The sequence below is a fragment of the Primulina eburnea genome, chromosome 3, assembly GCF_022965805.1.
Source record: "Primulina eburnea isolate SZY01 chromosome 3, ASM2296580v1, whole genome shotgun sequence".
In the NCBI taxonomy this organism is placed as follows: Eukaryota; Viridiplantae; Streptophyta; class Magnoliopsida; order Lamiales; family Gesneriaceae; genus Primulina; species Primulina eburnea.
The window spans coordinates 5,735,641-5,752,501 of record NC_133103.1 but is presented as its reverse complement, the minus strand read 5'-3'; the positions used below and the strand labels follow the sequence as shown (position 1 = coordinate 5,752,501).

At 34.9% G+C, this 16,861-nt stretch overlaps 1 protein-coding gene and 1 pseudogene across 3 annotated transcripts; both read right to left on the bottom strand.

Moving 5' to 3' along the window:
• Positions 1–779: 779 nt before the first annotated feature.
• On the bottom strand, positions 780–7,003 carry LOC140825725 (protein EARLY STARVATION 1, chloroplastic-like). 3 transcript variants are annotated; one of them, XM_073187657.1, is made up of 11 exons: positions 6,346–7,000; positions 5,244–5,335; positions 4,897–5,090; positions 3,113–3,152; positions 2,871–2,952; positions 2,661–2,738; positions 2,437–2,562; positions 2,056–2,177; positions 1,585–1,624; positions 1,253–1,327; positions 780–1,148 (listed from the first exon to the last, which is right to left on the bottom strand). In XM_073187657.1, exons 1-11 carry the CDS (start codon positions 6,621–6,623, stop codon positions 989–991), a joined length of 1,287 nt encoding a protein of 428 aa, XP_073043758.1. In that variant the 5' UTR covers positions 6,624–7,000; the 3' UTR covers positions 780–988. The 3 variants fall into 3 exon arrangements, 2 of the variants coding, with proteins under 2 accessions (XP_073043758.1, XP_073043759.1); XR_012116732.1 differs by lacking the exon at positions 780–1,148 and having other exon boundaries at positions 1,252–1,327; positions 1,585–1,715; positions 6,346–7,002; XM_073187658.1 differs by lacking the exons at positions 780–1,148; positions 1,253–1,327 and adding an exon at positions 1,328–1,463 and having other exon boundaries at positions 6,346–7,003.
• Positions 7,004–9,683: 2,680 nt separating this feature from the next.
• On the bottom strand, positions 9,684–16,276 carry LOC140825721 (WD repeat-containing protein DWA2-like; annotated as a pseudogene).
• Positions 16,277–16,861: the final 585 nt, after the last annotated feature.

Below are 16,861 nucleotides of genomic sequence, written 5' to 3'. Positions count from 1 at the left end.
TTTGTTCCAATATTGACTAAAATGAGTGCGTCATGCTTCGATTATAAATTTTGATTTTTGTGTCAAAATTATGATAATATCTTTTATTAAATCTATATATTCATGTTTCAACACAAATAAATATATTTTTTTACTTAATAAAAAACATTCTGTCAAGAATTATCTTTACTATATTATAATACATTCACCCCTTAAAAAACTATCTTGACCTTTTTAAGTGTTCGGACTAAATTAATCTTTTCTAAAAATTACAATTACATTTATATTTAACTAAAAAAATTAAAAGACTTTGAGACACATACGTCCTAAAATCCCGCATGCCCACTTCTTAACTAACCAACCCACCTCGATGCCGCAACCCACAATCTAACTTCATTTTTTTTAAAATAATTCATAGCATTTATTTTTCTTCATCTTGAAATTATCTACGTCATTTTTTTCAAAATGATTATTCTCAAATTAGTGCATAATCGGCTGAACATTTTTTACAGCATATTAACATTTTTTGAAAATCGTATGTACTCTAAACTAAAAATTTGAAACGCTATATTCACTCAAGACGTATGCTTCCGTTGGTATATAGAATGTCGAAACAAAGTATTACAAAAATGACCCTTTTTTACTATATTTTCTCCCCTTTTAATTAGAATTTGTATAATGTCACGTACAATGAATGACATCCAAACCTGCCGCCCACCTCACTTTCAGCCCTACAGTTCTAAGAGAAAGCCCAATTCGTATACGTAAATTAACATGAAAGCCAATTTGAAAACCATGAGATACAACATCAACAATTGAATAGAATAACTTAAAACTTGTTAACCAAATGTCTAAAATATTTTCAACATTGATATGCAGGCGGCAAAATATTGAAAGAATGAATAAAATGGAGAAATATCCTGCAACTCATCAAGTTTTAAACAACTCCTTACACATAAATTTAGTGGACTTTCAACCACACAACTCATTTTGAATTTGTGCCCATTCATCACTGTGAAAAAGATGACTCGGGTGGCTCTTCTGTGGGTGCGGGAGCTGTACCAAAGTCGATATTTGGGAAGACTCCTGGAGGTCTCTCTCGAGGTTGGATGGACAATAACTGCGTTGAATCACCCACAACATCAGCCCATCCATAATGTGGTTCGGCCCTTCGATTACAAGTTAAAACATGTCAGTTTATACACGAGAAAGCACAAGAGACATCAAAAGTAAAGAAAATGGAAAGTTAAATATGCTGGGGAACAAGACATACTTGTAGTATGTTTCTTCATCTACAACGATATCCCAGCTTTCTCCAGTTGTACTTTTGCCATACTTGTGCACTTTACTGCAAAAGAAAAATATACATTGTCAATTTCTATGATCAGGAGTAATATTTAACCATGAATGCATCTTTGCTGCTGCAATTGTTCTTGACTCTCGTGGTATATGATACGAAAGAGACAGAATGGAGGTTCGATTGGCTACAAACAGATTTGTTGCAAGAAAAAGTTTCATTTGAAACATTTTCAAACAAAGAATTCTCGATAATCATGTAAGGGAAGCTAGTTAACTAACAGAGAGGATTGGTTGTGCACCACTCACCCGTTCCCAAAGTGCTCTTCTCCCCATGTCCTTGACCACCCTATAATTTGGACATAAATCAATAAAATAAGGAGAAACAGACATCATTATCGAGCAAGTAAGTCTACTTCATCAAAAGCAAATCGGTTGCTCTGTCATAATGAGTCATGATTAGACTAATTCAATCAATGGAACTTTAGGAAAGGACTAGTATAATTAATCAACCATCTGGGATTCAAAAACATGGGTTAGGATTATTAATCCTCTATTTTATTTTATTACTCCACATGAAGCACAATATAACTGTGTTCATTTTTCCACATTGACATAGCATCATGATCCGTGAAACTAGCAAATTGCACTATCTTTCATTATATAAATTTGATAAAAACTGGGGTAAATTAAAGGGACTACACTCCAGCACACAAATGATATCATGCAAATGTTTGTCTAAACTCTATTTTGGCATACATAAAAGAGTGGATGACATACTTTCAGCACTCGGTGATACATGCCATGTCTCCCCTTGACGTGAACCTATGCCAGCAAAAAACTTTTCTTCCCACTTGTCTCCCCATTTGGTTCCGAGTTCAGTCTCTGCCCACTTGTCAGTCCTGGAGATAAGAAAAATGAAACATCACACGGTATAGATTAAAATTTCCATGAACATCCACTGACAATTGAAAATAGATAAATAGATACTAAACTGATGAAGCCAGAGAGAGCTTTACTTTCTTCAAAAAATTATTCAGCAATGATATCGTCACATATAATTATGCAACTGTAGAGAGATACCTAGGAAGTTATTAAAAACTTGAATAATCCAAGGCAAAGAGAGGCCTCAGGAAGGACAAAGATAAGGGAGGAGAATACCATTTCAGGACTGATCCCCTTCCATCATAATGCTCTCCCCACTTCTCCCACCATGATTGTTCATTTAGTCTACCATATTTTTGGGCTCCTTTCTCAGTCCAGCCTTTGGCGTCATATTTTTCCCACCTGCACAGCAGATAAAATAACTAAATTTCATGTAGAACGGATTGTCAAATCGCAAATTAGTTAATGATATTAGTAGAACGCCATCTACCATCACTCACCAATTTTCACACCACCCAGCGTTTTCTGCCCCTGATTTTGCTTGTTTCTGAGCACTCCGTTCTATCCTAGCTAGATTACTGTGGTTACATATATTGGTATCTGTGAGGATGATAAAGTACAGAGTCCACAAAATATGTCTTCCTTTTATAGTTTTTAGAATACGAATTCGCATGGGTCAAATTCAAAGACGGTCAAATTCAAAGACAAACCTCCATTCATCTTGGTGAAGAACTTCTCGCCATGTTTCCCACCAAGAGTCTCCTTCTCCATTTCTCCCTGATTTCTCAACACCTGTATCAGATCAACTGAAAATAAGCACTTCAAGTTGGCATGAGTTCCAGAGGGAAACAAATCTAACAAAGAATCTCTTTTTAGTGAATTACCAAAACATTCTCTGTCCAGTTCAAAAAGTTAAATAGTAAAAGATGAAAAAAGAACCAAGTGCCAGTACCTAGCTCTTTGTATCCGGTCCAATCACTTTTCTCCCACCACTGTCAAGGAGATCAACAAATCCAATTAAATGCATCCACCTGGGATGATACTTAATAAGGTCATAAAAAAGAGGCATATTTGCATGACTATCTTGCACATGGCAATATCAGGAACTGAAAAAGTTTTCAGGTATCTCTGACTTTAAGAATACAACTCAGAAGTTAACAAATGAAATTCACTCAAAAATCTCAGGGGACATTGGAGCGTTGAATGCTCACATCAAGAAAAGTTCTGAGAGCGCTTAATAATTTAGCAGTTGTTGTGTTCGCCCATCAGGAACAAAAAGGGCTACCTGGTTTGGTGATTGAGTACTTAATAAGCTTATACTAGTCTATCATATACTCAAACTTCTATTGTTTTCCTGCACAATATTTGAAACCGTAGTTCTAACTACTCCCAAATCCAGTTAACATGATTGCTAATAGCAAATACTGTCCAAAACATTATACTAACGACAAATTGTGAAGATAAGCTGAAAGATTGTGATTTTAATAAGCTCAAAGTAATCATTGATTGGTATGTAGCAAGCTCCAGTTGTACTCTTGACCTTTCTTCTGTAAATTAGATGCTCTTATAATGCATTACCTTGATTTAATTGATCATTCTGAATCCTGAAAAGTTTAGCTTAGAATGTTTAATGTTATGGTATCAGCAGCACAAACTTGATCAATTTGATTGTCTAATGAGCCAATTGCATTATAACTCTGTAAAGAATTTTTCATGAGACAATGTGCATATGTTCTCCAATAAAAGCTACAAATCTTTCACGATGTGCAGATGGTCCATTTTGTGAGTAATATAGGGTTTGAAAGAATGATAACAGTCGATACACTCTCCAGATCATTAACTCACACGAAAGTAAATATAACTAAGTGAAATGCAAACAGGTGGCATCTAAAAGAAAAAATGCAAGCAAAAATTTTGTAATGAACACAAGAAAAATGTAAACAACTGCAATGTAAAATAGTTTTGTTTTGATCATAGTTGTCAAAGGAGAGGGCGAGAGGCGCCACCAGGCGCGGGCGTTGCGCCTGGGGATATCCCAAGCGCAACGATTTACAAAGGCGAGCCCATAAGGGCTCTCGGGCGCGCCTTAGGCGCTCCTGAGATTGCCTTTTTTTTAAAAAAAAAATCATTAACTGAGAAGTTGCATTTTTTTAAATATTAACTTAAAATATAAAAGGCCCAACCCAACCTTAAACCCTAGCAGCCCAGTTAACAAATTAAATATCAGATAACGACAAGAGCAGAAGTGTGCAGACTGCAACAAAATTATAGAAGTGTGGATAATTGAAGAATTTTAATCGTGTTACTTATTATTATGAACTTATTAATTATTTGTTGTTTTGTATGACATTGCGACTTAATTATTTCATGTTTTAATATATTATTCTAAGATAAATACATTTTTTAAAAAAATAAAAAATGTGCGCCTTGCTTCGGTAAGGCGCAAAGCGATTCTAAGATAAATACATTTTTTAAAAAAATAAAAAAATGTGCGCCTTGCTTCGGTAAGGCGCGCGCCTTGCTTTGCGCCTCAGGCTCCAGAGCCCTTGTGCGCCTCGATGCGCCTTGCGTCCTTGACAACTATGGTTTTGATTGGAAAATATAAAACAAAATCTGTAGAGAAACAAGGATTATAGTGGAGCCTTGTTCCATGGTTTAATTGACACAGAACATTCACATAATTTAAATAGCTTCACATGTTCAATGCATTAAATTAACTTTACGGCATTCATATACCATTTCTTTCCATTCTGAGGTGCCATCATGGCTTTGACCTCCCATCCGTGTCCATCTACATCTGTAACCATTATCTCCAAGATCTTCTCCACTTTCACGGAACCATGTACTACCATCTTCATTGGTTCCGGATTCATTGATATTTTCATTTAACAAACTGATACCCCAGTCTTTCTCGTTTGCAATTCCAGTATCTACAGAGGACAGAGTATTACTTACGATAAATTAAACCAATTCATAAAGAATCGAATACTCTGGTCAAATACACATTCACACTTAATTGATCGAGATTCTTTGACACTTCTGATGTAACAGAAAAGTTAGCTAGAAAAGTACAAATTTATTACCTCGTTTGGGTGGAGAATCTCGGGACTGAGGACCTGAATTTCTTGGTGTGCATCGGGAAAAGAACTTTTCTTGTTTTGAAACAAGCCAAGATCTACAGCATACAAAATTGATAACTTTTAAACTTCAAATAATCAGATAAGTGTATCCTTCATCGCGTAATTGGGAATGGAGGATGTTTATTTTAACCAACAACTTCGATACTTCTTTCTATAAAGCTGGTGACAAATGGAGCCTACATTCAAAATCTTATAATGGGCAACATGTTATAATTCCTCACACGCCACTAATTATTCACAAATCTTCCCATTTGCAACTAAAATAGAGTCTCCCCTACCATGTCCCAACTTCTGCCTCAGTAAGCTCGGTGTTTAACAGAAAGATAAGACTGATTTGATGCAGAAACCACTTCAATCATATGATTCTCTTAACATTCAAATCTTAAATGTGAGAGATACACACCAATGATAACATAGTTATTCTCATCTCTGCTAATATTTAAAACAATCATCGTGATCAAACAACTGTGTGTAATTTTGCTAAATTTTGATATAATTAGTGTACCGCTCAGAAGAGAAAAGCCGATATATCATTTTTTTTCTAGCAATGGAATATACTAAATAATCACACCAGTTAGGCATCTGTTACGCATCCTACATTTCCAGAAATTTTAAATGTAAAACAATAAGCACGTCTATTCAGAGCCTATTTTATTCTAAGACATTCACTCGTAACTCTTGGCTGAAAGAACATACTAAAGGAATCCATCTTATAAAGTTTTCGACTTTTTCATAGTAGGAAAATTGAAAAAACTTGCTAGTCTATGTACCATTCATAAAGGGCAGTTCCTGGGTTTATCTCATTTGCCTGAAAAAATCAAGCTGTATCCCAACAAACAAGTCACATCAAATCAAATGGTAAACTGTCAGAATTAAACCAAAACCAAAATAAAAATCAAAATATTAAGTAGCCTTTTAGGCCCAATAAGCCAAAACAAGTGAGAGTCACTCCACCATGCATAAAGAGAGAGGGAATCTATTCTTGTCATTTGGGCACTAAAAAAAGAAAAGCCGAGTAAAAAAAGTGAAATGAACCGAGGCTTACTTAGAAGAGGCAAAGGGCATGGCTGGGGCCCGACCACGATAATTCGAGCTCTTATTTGGGTCAAACCGACGGTCCTCAAACTTCTCTACACTCTTACCGGACCCACTAACCCTCCGAATCTCCGAACAGCAGCACTTGACAAATTCCTCCACCAGAGGCCTCCTCTTCTTCCCCCGAACCTCCAGAACCACTCCATTCTTACCATTGATGAATGCCACGTCAGCTCTCCTCAATAACCTCACGTTTATCGGCGTCGCAAACCCCCTCGCAGCCGCCATGCCCGCCTTCAAAATTTTACATCAATGCCGTTAAGCAGCAACAGAAGCGGGCGATAATGTATAGCAATAAATCAAAAGAAATGGATCAATCCTCGTCGCTTTCGAAAACAAAAATGGGTAATCAATTTTCAAATGCAGTTTGTTTAACCTAGAAACACACACTACTGTTTGGGATTGGGATTTGGGGAGAGAGAGAGAAGCGGGGAAATGCAGGCATTGGTGGAGAGAGAACCGGATAGAATCGGGGTGCTGCGCGGTATACTTATATAGATTTCAACAGCAATGGAAGTTAAGTGAATGGGCGTAGGGTTAAATCGGACAACAGTGGTGTTAGATCCGGCCAAGAGCGAGGGCTGCGAATCCACGGGGTGGAAGTGGCTCCTCAATTAATGAGCCACCTGTCATCTTTTCACTCGTTATTAGGCTGACCGTAAGATTTATTGTCTCACGTCCATATCAAATCAAAATTTAAAACGCACAATTTTTTTAGAGTGAGTTTCATGTGCGACATTTCACGGACCCTCTTGAGCTGGGTCATTACTACTCATATTCATAATAAAAAGTAATATTCTTAGCATAAAAATTAATATTTTTTCATAGATGACCCAAATAATAGATCCGTCTCACAAATACGACTCGTGAGACCGTCTCACACAAATTTTTAAAATTACATTGACATTTGATTAATATTTAATGACTAAATGAAACCTTAACAAAATTGAAAGGATTTTATGAGATTTTGATTATATGAAAAAAATTACTTGTTTTTTTTCTTTTTAAGACTAATTAAAATATCATTTCTTCAAAAATTAATATATTTAATTCACATATACTTTATCGTATAATTGAAAAATTATTTGGAAATAAATTATAAAAAGTTATATATTTTAAAAATTATGTAAATTCTTTTTTTTTTATGATCATCTATTATTTTTGTATACTAAAAACTTAATTTATCATAATTTGATGACTTTATTTTAATTTTCTTTTTTATGATTTTTTTTCATTATTAAAAAAATTATTTAATTAAAGACATATTTTTTTATATTTATAAATCAATTTTTTATATAATGTATAAACAATATATAAGTACTAAATATTATAAATAAAAATAGCTTTAAAAAACAATAAAGTAAAATAAAATCTTTAAATATAAAATAATTTTAATTTTAACTATCAAATCTAATTCTTTAAAAAAAATTAGTCTAACACTATAATAAAATTCTAAATCAAATTTTAAATCCAAATCTAATTTCAAATCAAAATCCAATTCCAACTTCAATCTCGTTTTTAATTCTTCAGTCAAGTCGGCTCGAATTTAATTATCAAGTAGCTCGCAATTTCTCTTAATGTACTATCGGAACCCTGATGCATCTAAATGAGGATCATTGTCATATTTATCTCACCAATTACCTATTGCATGTCTTCCGACTTCCATCATCAACAATCATGTTGTGCAAAATCATGCACGTAAGTATGATGTCCTTTAAGTTATGTTTGTACCAAAAAAAATCATGTCATATCTACAAATTTGCGGTGCAACTGCTTCAAGCACAATTGTCAGAACTTCGTGACAGCCTTGAGTAAATTGACTTTTCCAAATGATCGGGTAAAATTTTCATTCTCAATCATTCAATCAAGTCTATCCAATTGGCAGCCCACCTCGCCAAATGTTGGGTTGTTGTGGGTCGCTGGCCAACGAGCTCCGATCAATCAAATATAACTTAAAATTGGCGAGGTTAGGTTGGCTTGGTTATATCCTAATCATCCCGCTCGCTGACTCGTTTTGACAACTCTATAGATACTCATTGTAATAGTCGACGTGTGCTCCATATTCCAATTAAAGGATAAAAGCGTGTATTTTTAAAGTAGCAACAAAACCATTTTTTCCCGTTTCATCGACCCCTCTACTGAAAATATTTAGAATGATTTGCACGGCTTCAACCAGCCTTGTATTAAATTATTGAATTTATATAAATTGACATAAATAAGATATCCTAAAAAGTAAATGAATATGAAGGTCAAATCGTTCCTATTTTTTAATAATGACTATACGCATATACATACTCATTGTTTTGCACATAATCTTATAAGTGAAAATATAATCCAAAATTAGTTCAACTAAATACCCCAAAAAATTACTATAAATTTGTATCCAATAATTTAATGAAATTTTTTAAGAGCTTGCAGAGTTTAAAGAAATCAAAATGTAGCACTAAGTGTAGTATAATTTACAGAAGAATCATGGATAATTAATTTCCACTTGCTAAATTTAATATATGTATCACCAAGTGTAATTTAGTTTGTAGGAGAGGATTTGGAACAGATTTCGATTTGTATAGCTTAGCTTTGTATTGCAAGTGGTAACTTCTACTATCGTGTTTCGGGTCTTGCGTTTGACCAATATATACAACAAATAAACCAACAAACTAAAAAATATTGGAAATGAAATCTCACTTTTTGGTTAAAATTAAATGCTACCCACCGACTACGTGAATCTTGGAGATCTCAGGACCCAATCATATCCACGTCTACTAAAGATCTAATACAAATTTGACATTAAATTCCACCCACGAAAAAGAGACCCTTTTCACGCAAGCTTAACAAAATCATCTCCAAGTAACCAGATCTTTTTATTTATCAACCTCAGCCACAAAATATTTCTTAGCGGGCTAGCGGGAGGCAAGTGGGCCTCCGACAAGACGAGGCTTTTAGAATCAGATTTCTAGTCACCATTTGAGATAATGATAGCGGAGATCCTTGTACTTCCATGCATTTACTTGAGTTCCACGTGTCAGAACCAAGTGAAATTATGACATGGCAGGAGACGTGGATGAGATAAAAAATCATGAACACTTACATGTCTCGGGGCGGAGTTCTTGGTGGAAAAGAGTGACACATACCCAGGAAACGAGAATAACTCGTCTGCGTTTGGGATTAGGATAAGCGTTACGCTACTATATGTTTTTGCAACTCGTCCAATCCATTTGGAGTAACAGAGTTTCCATGATGCCGACGCTTTTTCTTGGTTTTCCTGATGTGTTTTTATTGTGCTGCCACCACAATTCTTTCGTGTTTTGAATTATCATAATCAGGAAAATTATATAAGTTGCTCCTTCGAGTATCGTACTTACAATTAATGAATGTAAATTATTTTTGAAAAAAACACTTCTAGCCTTCAAATTACGCAAGAATTTGGAATTTTAAATGCTGTCTCGAAGAATTATAACAGAGCACCTCCGGAATTGTCACAAAAAAGGGAGAACAAACAAAAAAGATCGGCCACTTTTGCGAGATATCACGAGCTTTACAACCCAAACAAGACAAATATTGTTAGTCCATAAATTCAATGGATGTAATCAATTGCTCCCCACTTCAATAAAAATTCAAAACAACTTATCCAAACCACACATCATATATAATGGAAACACTACACTGAAAAATCATGCAATGAAAGGATAAGGAAAGAAAAATCACCATACCATGGACAGATTGGAGCAATGCAACACATTTCATAGTGTCAGCAATAATAGCAGACCTTCGCAAGACTGACCATAACCTCAGTAAGATTAGACCTAACAAATAAATATCTGATATTGCAAAAAAAAATTAAGGGTGACAATATGAAAATGAGAAACTGGATTACATATGTCGCACCCACTATGTTGTTCAGTTCATTTTTCAGGAAGATGAGGTTTAATTGATTCCACGACCACCTGCAAAAAGATAACAAAATTGCAGTAGCTAACATTCACGAAGAAATAGTAGTAATGTAGATATAGTGATGCCTCGAATAATGGAAAAACTTAAGTATATAACATAAATCTGAAATTTGGACAGGTATCTAGGAATTAGCATTCTTACCCTCCCATCATAAGACAGAGACGCAAATATCCAAGGCTCTCGAGAACTCCATGCAAGACCTGCATTAAAATGAACAGTTGATTAGAATCAGAACTAAAGCCAAAAGCAAATCAAGTTTGCAGAGTTACCATAAACACTGTCTTCATAATCACTGTATGAATTAAGCAATGGATCTGCACTCCGGGTTGGGGAGCCAACAAAGCTGACATAAAATTACATTATCTATGAGCAACACTAAGATGCGATGTCATGGAAACAAATCCTTGTAATTAAATGGATCATAGACCTATCTGAGGTCAACTTATCACTGCTGGGAGGAGAGGTAAACCACAATTGACAGCCGAGTCTGTTCCAGCACTCTACAAAAGCCGTTGCATCATCAGTAACATCAGTATTTATATAAAAAAATATTTGCCTCTGATCTGGAGCCCGATTTCATGTGAAAAAATGAATTGACTTAATTGCATGGCACAATATGCCGATGACAACTTCGTCAAATCTATTTTTGATCATTAAACTGTCTGAACATATCTGATACTATAGGGAGGGTTTGAGAAAATATCTTTACAGGGGCAACAACTTCAGGAGTGTAAAACATTCTGCGTGAATAAAGGGAATGGGGACAGATAAGGAGCAAGGAGGTACCAGAATTAGGCCTTGATACTCGGGATTGCATTTTACTGTCCAGGTCCTGTAAAAAAACATCATCATCATCACTAACATCAATTATGGGAAAATTACAAATGATTAAAAGATCTTATTCAAAGGTCAATAGTACAGGTATACAACTAGCAAACAAATTCGAAAAATGAAGTAAAACATATAAAGTACAGACAACTAAAAATAATTAAAATAAACAGAAGTAAAGGTGTCCAAAGAAAAACTATCACATGAATGTGAAAAATATAAGCTACAACAACACTCAATGCTGCAAAAATGTTACCAGTGCGAATGTCCAGGGAGCTCTGAAACTGGGAATTTCAGCTTTCTGAGGTCCCAAATATGTATGCCAGACTCATCTTCTGCTGTTACCTGTGAAAATTAAAAGGGACTTGATGGGGTAAGAGAAGGAAAAAAATTTGGTTTATGTTGTTCCACTTGCGATATTGCAACACTTAAGAAAGTCTAGAGTGGGATTGCTGCAATCAACACCAAACATTGATAAAGAATCAAACTATAATTTCTAGGCGTGGGTCAAAACACGGAATCCGTAAAACTATGACGGGAAGTGTGTGCTTTGAAAGAGAAAAAAAATCGTGATCATGCCACACAAGACTGATTCGTCAAATAAGTGAATAACTAGATTCAACAGCAACGAGTTTCACTATGGCAAGGTAGGTCAAGTTCAGCTGAGTCTAAAAGTCATCTGTTCCCTTTGTCCCGTGAAAAACAAGATCATCTGATGTAAATATCAAGTAAAATTTGATTTAGAAAATTCTCACAGCTGAAATGGCCAAGTGAGATTTGAAGAAAAAGATGAGCAGTGGCAGTTTAATGTCATGTCAAGAACATATTAGACATCAGTTCACTATCCCTAAGAACCAACTTGAGACTTGGACAACCTATGGGTTGGAAATGAACTCCTGAAGTTTTCTCGGTACTTACAAGCATGTACCTCTTTTTCATGTTGTAGTCTACATTGCGGACATGAGAATGTTCAATCGAATCAGTCTTCCTGCATGCACAAGAACCATATATAATGGTCACAATCAAAATGTTTGTTTTCAAAATAAGTTTCAAGAAACAAAAAAGTAACAAATTTGCTAATCAAATATTAGTGGTAGCTGCAGGACTGAAATTTTACTTCTATCATTCACGGTAAACTTGAATCAGCAGGAAGTAATGAAGTAGCATTCCCATTGCAAATGAGTAAACCACAGCAAAGGCAAGGACACAAAAAAAGGGGCTGTACTATGCATTACAGCACTGAAATAAAACCTAACTGTTAACTACATGGATAAGAGAATCATGAAACCAAATTAATGATCAAACAACCCATACACTGAATAACTTGAATATTAAGCTCAAATAGGTTCCTAACAATTTTTTTCTTAGAAATATGCAAAAACATGGAATCGAAGTTAACATACTTCATCGTCCTCAAATCCCACAGTTGTACTGACGATTCACTTGCCAATGAAACAAAATTGAAGTCATGAGGATCCCATGCACCACCAGATATAGAATGAAGCATGCCCGCAGATTCTTGTGACTGTACCTAGATTGCACAGTAGACATTGAATAAGAATCATCCCAATCATAGTGAGGGCATTAAGTGGTTCGTGATCCTCACTTCTGCAACAAAATGCATGTCGAAACACATCATGATGCAACATGGAAACAAAAAGATGTCAGATAAAGAACTTATGCCAACTTGTGACTGAATTTCTGAACAAATCAAGATGGAGCATGAGTGGTCAAATAAAACTAGCTTATTCATTGCCAAAATTTATGAACGTTTAAAGAATAAATTAACTTTTTTGTGAGAAATGTAGTGATAACAGAAACGAAACCAAGGTAAATATAAAACCTGAAATGAACATTATAGTTTTCAAATTGATGAATTAACAATTTAATAAAAATTACTGGCAACAATAACTTCACTTTTGCATTCTAGCATAATAAATATTCAACGGACTAAAAAAGGTGTAGAAATCACATTCTGTTATGAAGAGAATAAGGACTCTGAAAGAGTGAGCGTCACAAAAACAGTTATTAAGAAAACTGATAGACCAACTCAAAAATTCCAGTCCAACTCGCATTTCTTATGAAGAGATACTAACTCTTAAAGAGCAAGCATTGCAAAACAGTATATTAAATAAAAAAACTCAAAGACCAAAGATATGCTCATAAAATCTTTGCCATGGCATTCCAAACCACTATTATCCACAAGCACAACAAACCTGAAGGTATCAATTGCACAAATGACACAAAGCACAACCCTAAAAAGGAAAACAAATAACCGGCTTTGACAAGTAAGAAAACGAAATTAAGCCATTATTATATTTGGACTAATAAGCACATGACATGACACTCTGGGAGGAGACAATTCGAATAAATTAATAATTTCTTCACTTCCTTTTGTGGATTACATAAATGATAAAACTAAGGAATCTTCTTCAAAAAATAAAACTAAGGAATCACCAACCAAATTGATTCACATGGGTCCTCACTCCTCAGGAAATGCCCGTACAATTGGGTCTAGAACCATAATTATATTGATTGGCTCTATGGCACTAATGCATTTTCAAAATGTGAAACTTTCTAAAGCGAACTTAGATCATGTTGCTTGAGAAACAGATAAATCACTCCCAGTAGTATTTCAGCCCATTAAAATTTTCTAATCCTTTCAAAGAGGTAATTTTTCCCTTAGCAGCTTCAACTTTCCTAGGGAATATGTGAGCTGGGGCCATACATATACTGCGATAGTTGAAAATATGATTTTCCGACAACCTAAAAGAACCACACATAAAGTAAACCATTCTTCAAAAGTAGGGATAGTAAAGTAAAAGCATAATTGACTAAAAAACAGTATAATAATCAAATCTAAAGCATCTCTATCAATAGTGTTGATGAGTCATGCATACCTGAGCGGTCTTCTTCGAAGTATCTAAGCTCCACAAGAAGAGATTCTGCTCATCAATACTAACCAACTTGTCATGCCTTCCAGTGGGCCACCAAAGAACGCTGCAAATAGCAGCAATACCTTTCAGTATATCAAGTAGAATTGAATTGCTTAGACAGAAGAATTCCAGCGAACTAAGGGATCCATCTTGTCCAAATTACAGCATGATTACAAAGAGCACCAAAGTGGAACAGCTTAGCTTCGTAATTCAGAAAGTCCCACAGAACCTTCTTTCATATAAGTGCCAAAATCTAGTGATTTCACAATCTATTCGTGTACCCAATGTTAAAAAAGAAAGACATTCTCCTTTATTGTTCTTCCATTCAACCATGGGACATACTGATCAATTCGATTGTTAATTGCAAGATCTGTGTCCTGTGATCCGAAATTAACAGGTCATATAGAAACAGACATTGCAATCAGGATGCTCTACCAAATCACGAAACTTAATCAAAATTGTATCAAATGATGATGCCATATGTGGTCGATAAAGAATGTAAAACTCATCTACTTTCATGAGCTCCCCAGATGGAACTATCACGAACCTAAAGTATTTTTTTCCAAAGTCATATTTTACACCACCTGAAGAAATTGAAAAACAGGTATTACCATTAGGAAGCTTCCAAAATTTGAAAACTAATTTAGCAGCAATTCGTGGGAAATATAATATTTCAACTTTCTTTAGACAAGTGACTGCATTTTATGCTGGCAATTCAAGTGCTCAGCACAAACTTTCAACAAGAGTGTCATATTCACATTATATAGAGGACAAGAAATAAAAAAATAGGCAAAAGGTTAATAGTAGTTACAAATCCTGGACCAGATCAATTCTACTGATGATCCACAAAAAATCTCACCTTTTAATTTTGCAAGTATGTGAATCCAGAGAAGCAATGCGCTCCAATTGGGGGGAACTCAGCTGGCCATATAACTCAGGGATTTGCCAGACCACTGCCTCATACGTTTCCCCTTACAGACACAAAACAAACAGCAAGACCTCATTATTCGTTAACATGCATCTAAGATAGTAATCCAGATTAAACTACATGAAACAGTCTTGTACTTCTTTTTGAAGTGAATTCGGCTGTTAGAGAATCTATGTTCAAGAAACTGTCTGTGATCATGTGATAAAATTAGTCAGTGTGACTTTCTCCTGCCTATGAGCTGAAAGTTCATACAAAAAACGTAATGACAACACATAAACAAGAGCAAATGAATCAGGTGGAGATGAACAGCACAACATTAGGAGTTGTCATTGAACCTGTTTTTATTACTAATCGAAACCAATTTCAACATGAAAGAAAAAACTAATCAAACTCAAGTAGCTAGCTAATTACATCAACGTTCTATCATTTCTTAGCTTCTCGAGTCTGAGTGTTTCAAATTAAGAACCCAAATGTAGTTAATACTACTAGGCTAAATTAACAATTCACGCGAGAACAACCCACGCAGATTGCATATGTTAAAGAAGATTCTTAATTGTCAGTCTTTCAAAGAAAAAATTCTGATAATTGCATAAGCCAGGATAATAAATAATCTGAAATTGAGTGTAATAAATTACCAGAAGAGAAAACAGTAGAAAATATGCGTTGATCGAAAGGGCAGGATGCAAGATCCCATATCTCATTCGGATGCGAAAACAAACCCTCGCAGATCAATTCTGTGCCACCCGAAGAAAGCCTTATCAAATGTACCTGAAAATTCACACCAAACTTTGATCAACATCTACCGAAATCCAAACTGAACGATATTAACTGAGCTCGAGCAAAGATCAACACATACTTCGTTTTCTTCTTTAAGGCTAAGAGTTCCTGTTAAGAAACTGGTGTGATCTATATCTGCTTTCACATCGGAAATGCACCTTGCCTAGAGCAATAAAAATTCCATCCAAGTTTCAAATCTTTTTCACTAAGTTATGTTTATAGCAGATTCGGGAGATTCAGAATTGACCTGATATTTGAGTCCATATCCAACGCCGGTTGATCCTCCTTGCATCGGACTGAACTGAAACTCAACGATTTAGGAAAACCCACCCAAAAACAGATGAACTCTGTATAGGCTACATCTGCAGCTAGCGAAACATCGGATTGGGCCGAGGACTTTTAAATTGAAGCCCAACAGATAAAGCTGTCAAAATTTTTAACATTTTTTTTTTCGTTTCCAGTAGCTCGCATCACCCAGGCCAACAGAAGAGCACCTACCAACTCTAGGTTAATTTGATTTTAGTATAGGTTTAGTGGATAAACATATTGCCATTTGGTGTCCAAAACGTATAATATGTTAGATAGTTTTGATGTTTAATGAATAAAAACTAAGTAAATTAATCAATGATTGGAAAAATTCGAAACGAAGAACGAAGTTTAATGAACTAATATTCAGTTCGGTGGTTTTGAATTAAACTCGAAACGAGTTCATCAAATGGTGAAAGATTTCCAAACGAGTAGTCGGAACGGGACGAAAATCGAATAAAAAAATTGGTGAACAGTAGAAGACGCGCGCACCCGCGTGGATATGACAAAAACAATTAGTATTTGTTGTTCATTTGATTTTATTTCTTCATATTTTATCGCTTTATTTAAATAAAAAAAAAAAAAACTCACCATTTTAGTTTATTACATGCTTCGTTTGGATAGACGAATTTTGAGCTAAGTATTTAAAATCCATAATAATAAATACGTTTAATTTGTTTTGTATAAATTTTATATTTTTAACTATCATTTTAATCTTATTTCCGAGTAATTAAAATGGG

Bases quoted from the DNA above. Each gene is read 5' to 3' on its own strand.
- LOC140825725 (XM_073187657.1), bottom strand. From the start codon at position 6,623: ATGGCGGCTGCGAGGGGGTTTGCGACGCCGATAAACGTGAGGTTATTG. The intron at 5,336-6,345 runs GTAAGCCTCGGT...TGTATGCTGTAG, and splicing joins ATGCCCTTTGCCTCTTCTAA to ATCTTGGCTTGTTTCAAAAC. The intron at 1,625-2,055 runs GTATGTCATCCA...TCCAAATTATAG, and splicing joins TGTATCACCGAGTGCTGAAA to GGTGGTCAAGGACATGGGGA.